Genomic DNA, 5,361 nt, shown 5'->3' with positions numbered 1-5,361 from the left:
TCCCACCACGAGTCGAGGCACAGCCGCCCTTGATTGGGATTAGAGGTCCAATGCGGTCGAGAACGCGCAGTATGAGCCCGATCAGGATCAAAATTCCCCGAAGATCGCCCGGACTGGGACGCAAAGCAATCTCTCGGGGTCGGAAGGACACAGGCCATACTGTACCACCGCGTAGCGATTCGTTAACGACAGTACAATCTCAAGAAGACTGATATTTTCTCTGTAGGGCCCCTCGGTAGACCTGTCACTTTCGCTGCGACGGCACAGACCCTTGCTGAGAGTATTATTGGCGCTGTTTCCCTTCCCGAGTAACGACTTCTTCCGGCACTGAGCTCTGCCGGCCCTACTGCGTGATTACATCAACTGCACGAACTCTTTCGAGTTTAGGAAGGAGGATAGTGAAGGCGACATGTGAACGGCTTAACCGCCTTCCTTACATGCACTACAGGAGCGGTCCTTTCGTTGAGGATGCAAGCACGATCGTGCTGTACTGCTCCCACGGCGTGGATCGCTGCCGCATTAGCACTCCTTGCTGGGCGGCTCGGAGGGCGTGGTGCCAGCCGTCGGCAGCTGAACGCACGTACCACTCTTTTCTCCGGATGTGATAATATCGCTTGGGCCGTGAATCCCGCTTTTGAATGCCCTAACCTGCTAGAAACGGATACTACCAGCCGTATTCCAACAGGCCACCCGGCTGGTCCCAATGGGTCCTGCTTGGGCTCGTGTTTCTTTCCCACACAGCCAAGTCTCTGGTTAAGCGCGGTTCCCGGCGCGCGCCTTCCAGCGGTCGCCGCTGGAGCTATTCGTGTTACGAATGAGCACGGCATGGAATTCATGCCAACCCCTCCGGTACCGTGACTAAAGAGTGAGCGCTCAAGCGCAGTGAAACAGGCACCCGAGTCGAGTATGTCATCTATGTTACTTACCGCGAGTACATAAGGAACAGGAGCCGCTATTCCGGCATGACAGTTACCGTGACCGCCTACGGCTTCTCTGTGCTCACGGGCAATTGGACCGTTACTGATGAAACAACTGTACTGTGCGCTGGACCCAAGAAGCAGAACGAGAATTGTGCGTCGCTGCGGCTTGGCTAGCATGCGTCTCACTACGTCTCTACGCACGCCTATAATTACCACCAGGGCTCGGGCCACAGCCGGCGTTACCGCACTCCGCATCTTGGGCTTCTCTGACATTCGCAGCATTCACTGCTCGTCGTACCACGCACCCGTGACACTCGGACTAATGCAGCCGCAACGAGGTCTCCGGCCGGCCCGCAGCGAGAGAACACACGAGCCTCCTCCCCGAGCACAGCCGAGGTGCTCAAGACTCGCAAACACCCACTTCGCAGTATTCCGATACAGGCGTTGCTCCTTCCAAGTGTTTGAGTGGTTGTACGACTGGACCTGAGAAGCGGACAGAACGCACTAACAGGGCACCCGGTTGACTAATCAGTTTTTCACTGGCGTGGAGCCTCGTTATGTTCGTCAATACGACGCTGCTCTTCCGGGCCTGGTTGCCGCCGAACTACTCGTGTCTCGACACACACAACCGATGATCCTCGGAGTGACCGCCTTTGCCGCATCTGCTGGCAGCCCGTCCAACTCGGAAGTTTGACACCCTCGCCGATTTCAGTGCGGCGCTGAGTGGACTGGTTGTCCGGCTGCAGCATCGTCTGCCCTTGGCACTTGTCTTGGCTCGTCCCGCCGAAATACTGCGGCTGCCCGCGTAGGGCACGCGGGGTATTCCAACTTTCGCGGCGACATCGACGGGACTGGGTCAATCTGTTAGCGAACGAGAAGCAGCAACAAAACTGCAGGAGAGCCCAAATAAAACGTCACTTCGATGGGAAAGCGGACTCTAAAACTGCAAGCTGTCACGCTGATTTCTTGGGACAGGTCTCGAAAAGAGCCTCCGGAGAGGTGGCAGCCTGAAATCAAGGCGTCCGGCTGCATCAAGACGTCCTCTTGCGACTGTACTTGGGTCCACGGTGACAGCGATTTATCGGGCGAGCGAACAACCGTGTGTCGCGCGTCAGTGTGCATAGAATGAGATATCTAACTCAGAGTAGTAGACCGACACCCAGCACTTGCCTCGGTGGTTGACCCGACACTTCCTCCAGGTGCAAAAGGCCTCACACCCTCTGGTCCCTCTGGACCGCGCAGCGGCGGACCCGCGTTGGCCGTCCAACTCTGTGGCGGTCCACGAGTGCAGATTACGAAAGAACGCCCGGCGAAATGCGGACACCAGACTGCTGCTCCCGCTCTTTTTGCCAAGACAGCAGACTTACGAGGGATATGCCAGACGGGCGGACGACCTGTGTTTCGTTGTCTGCTCGAAGAAAACGGCTGCCTTCTTTCTTCTAGGAAGGCTGACGGTGGAGCGGCCATGTGGTGTCCCTTACGCCCCGCTTCGGCGTGATGCCCCCAGTGACATGACGTCTTTAACAGCGCCATTAAAACCTTCCCTTAGTTCTGAAAAAAATGACGGGGCTTTTACTGCCTTGGACTTTGTTCGGGTCCCTACACCCTGAGCTGCAGGATGAATCGTTCTCCGAAGCGCGCTGCCCGCGGCCGCCGACGGCAGCTCTCTCGAGGCAGTCAGTCGACAGTGCCGATGAGAGACACCGCAAGATTGAGAGACCCATCTAGCACGTTCCAAACCAGGCGGCACCACGGCTTACACCGAGAACAGACGGGATGGTAAAAACCTCAAAGGGATCTCGTCCGGAAACTCCTGGGCAGCTATATTTCTTTAGCAGTTTTACCTTCGCGCGCGACCCCTTGTCTAGCTCCTGAGGAGCGTACTCCAGCTGACCCACGGTTTTGTGTCGATGCGTTCCTGTCGGCGGCTGTCTGTTGTACCGACTACTACAGAGTGCCGAGTAGCCATATTTTTTTTCTCAGCAGTGACGATACCAACTTCTGCAGCGTTCCTCCTATGATTTTTGAGACGGCAGACGAATGTCGGAGTTTTACGCTCCCGTTCCTTGACAACCAAACAGGTAGGATAGCCGGCCGGACGGCTGTCCCGTCGATCGCATCTGACTGGAAGACAAGCGTAGATCCCAAGGGCTCTTCTTTCCTCTCCCTGACGATGTCGGGGGCTGCCGTTGCTCCCCTAAGATAGGACTGGGAATTCTGGAAAAGTCCTGAAGAGAAGAACTCCCCGATTTTGTCTTACGTGTCACCCGGAGGAGATTGGTCCTCTGGGTCATCACAGCGCCACACCAACGGGAGCGAGCGGGAGAGCGCCATGGCTCGGACGTACCGGAGTTCTCTTTCTAGGTCTCATGAACCCGAGCTGTAGGACGCCTGTAACTCGACCTCTCCGATTTTGCGCTATTGCGTGGCTAGTGGACTTGCCAGTAGGTTTACCCATTGGAGCAGCACCCCGGCGCTATAGCGCCCGGGTGGACCAGGGAACGAGGTCCGACAATGGGCAGCCCTGCAGCCCAAAGTGATATTGACCGAGTATCTACACAGTACACCGACAAGTATTCTACTTGGCGGGCCTGTGTGACGGGCCCGACTTTTTTGTGGCCATTGAAGAGCCCTCCAGGCACACTACTACGCTGCGCAACATTCATCGTTTCTGGAAAGAGGCCTCGGACAGCACACATCCGAGCTTAATTTGCAAGTTGAGGTGTCCCGCTCCTACTGTTTCATAGTCTTGTTTCACCAGGACTCGTATGCGGGCTGTGAAAAAGATGACAGAGGGCACTCCACAGTTCTCTTGGGGGACGGCGGAGACGAGTGGAGTCATGGGAATAGAGTCGCAAGAGATTACAGCGTCGACTCGGGGACGATCTCCAAAAGCAACAGAGGTGTGTGAAGATGTTCCGGAGATCGCCCGTTGTTCCTCTCTTCCTAGAAGTCTTGACGGTAACCGATCGAGATCGTCAGCGTCATCCCAGCTGTCTTCTGGTCCACGTCAACTCCGCAGTTCCCGCTCCCCGAGGCACAGTATAGCCTCATCTCATGATACTTGTTTAGTGGAATCACAGCAAAAGGGACTGAATACTCTCTCGCTTTCTTTCACGAGTTCTCAAGCTAACAGTAGAAAAGAAAGCGAAGAGTTGGTGGGCTCTCCTCGGTCAACTGCGGGGGTTGGTCCACCAGATCGCACTGCGGCTGAACGGGCTTCTGAGGCTCGTACAGCAGCAGCTTCTCCTCCATTTCAACCAGAAGTTTTTATTGAGCCCTCTTCTCGTCTTCCCCAACAGGCACGCATTTCCTCTACGCGCCTTTCTGTCCATGGACACCAGGAGAAAAGGTCTCGTGCTTCTCGCAGCTCACCCCTTGCTCCGCGTCGGTTGTCGTCTGCCCCGAGTAGCTCGCCTAGCCTGATGCCACATGGTTCAAGCGGTTGCTGTAGATGGGGAAGACTGTGCAGAGATGCACTGCCAACAAAATGGGAGGTGCACTCTTTTTTCTGCTTTTCTATTCTTGCGTTTGCTCTCGTAGCACTCTGTTTGCACCGCGTCGGAGCTGCATTGGTCCTTTCCGGTCTTTTCTCTGTCGGAATCTTCCTCGTGCGCTGGGGGAAGAACTGCTTGGCTCTCTGGCTGCTGCTTGCCTTTACTGCGTGTGTTTTCGCCATGGCAACAAGTCAGTGCTCCAAGCAGAGCGTGGAACTCCATAGGCGAGAAGATTTCTTGAAGTTTCTTCTTCTCTACAATGATCTACCTGTCGACAGCAGCACCGCGGAGAAGGCCGCTGTCCTCCTCTCCGATACTCGGTCATCCTCTCTTCAAAGCCAGAGACACGTTGAGACGGGAGAAAATACTCTCTTAGAGAAAGTGAAAGCTGAATTCAGGCTCGGTGAGCAATCGGACACGGTTTCACCATATCTTTCTAGTTAGCAAACACACCGATATGCTGCTGTGAATGCCTGTATAGGTGCATCCACTGGGAGCTCACATACGCTGCAGCATAGGACCCTGAGCGTCAACACTCCCACCGGCATGGGAGGGTTCGTGTGCTCGTTACTTCAGACCTATTCGTGCAGTCTAGCGTGTACTTCGTAAGAAAGAAAAGCTGAAACAATAGAGGTAGTAGCAAGGCGATAGACTCACCTTCTCTGTCATCTCAAGGGAGAAAACTGGCACTATGGAGGAAGCAAGGAAAGACAACTTGACTCTTCTTTGGATTCTTACAGGGGAGACGTACGAGTATCTTTGCATGCTGCACTAATGCCTTTCAAGAGTGACTGTATTTCATTCGTTCCTGAAACTAGGCCGCTGGAAGCGCGGGTGGAACTCGATGTCTCCTGCCGTGTCCGTTGTCCGTGTCCTTCAGGAGCCGGGCTTGCGGGCTTTTCTTTCGTTTTTCTTGTCTTTCTGGTAGTGTTCATCGTCGCAGG

General features: G+C 55.0%; 2 protein-coding genes across 2 annotated transcripts; one reads left to right on the top strand and one right to left on the bottom strand.

Moving 5' to 3' along the window:
- Window positions 1-330: 330 nt before the first annotated feature.
- On the bottom strand, window positions 331-2,752 carry CSUI_008656 (uncharacterized protein). The gene is made up of 3 exons (XM_068068783.1): window positions 2,288-2,752; window positions 1,226-1,781; window positions 331-570 (listed from the first exon to the last, which is right to left on the bottom strand). The coding sequence occupies exon 2, from the start codon at window positions 1,667-1,669 to the stop codon at window positions 1,457-1,459; it is 213 nt and encodes a 70-aa protein (XP_067919241.1). The 5' UTR covers window positions 1,670-1,781; window positions 2,288-2,752; the 3' UTR covers window positions 331-570; window positions 1,226-1,456.
- Window positions 2,373-5,361, top strand: CSUI_008655 (uncharacterized protein). The gene is made up of 2 exons (XM_068068782.1): window positions 2,373-4,819; window positions 5,298-5,361. The coding sequence occupies exons 1-2, from the start codon at window positions 3,689-3,691 to the stop codon at window positions 5,343-5,345; spliced, it is 1,179 nt and encodes a 392-aa protein (XP_067919240.1). The 5' UTR covers window positions 2,373-3,688; the 3' UTR covers window positions 5,346-5,361.

The sequence above is a fragment of the Cystoisospora suis genome (assembly GCF_002600585.1).
Source record: "Cystoisospora suis strain Wien I chromosome Unknown contig_4914, whole genome shotgun sequence".
Classification (NCBI taxonomy): Eukaryota; Apicomplexa; class Conoidasida; order Eucoccidiorida; family Sarcocystidae; genus Cystoisospora; species Cystoisospora suis.
Note: the sequence above shows the minus strand (reverse complement) of the source record. Positions and strands in the feature narration are given on the sequence as shown.

What these genes read in the sequence shown, in the direction of transcription:
- CSUI_008655 (XM_068068782.1), top strand. Translation starts at nt 3,689, where the DNA reads ATGCGGGCTGTGAAAAAGATGACAGAGGGCACTCCACAGTTCTCTTGG. An exon ending in TGAAAGCTGAATTCAGGCTC is followed by an intron (nt 4,820 to 5,297) that starts GGTGAGCAATCG and finishes CGTGTCCTTCAG; the next exon opens with GAGCCGGGCTTGCGGGCTTT.
- CSUI_008656 (XM_068068783.1), bottom strand. Translation starts at nt 1,669, where the DNA reads ATGCTGCAGCCGGACAACCAGTCCACTCAGCGCCGCACTGAAATCGGC.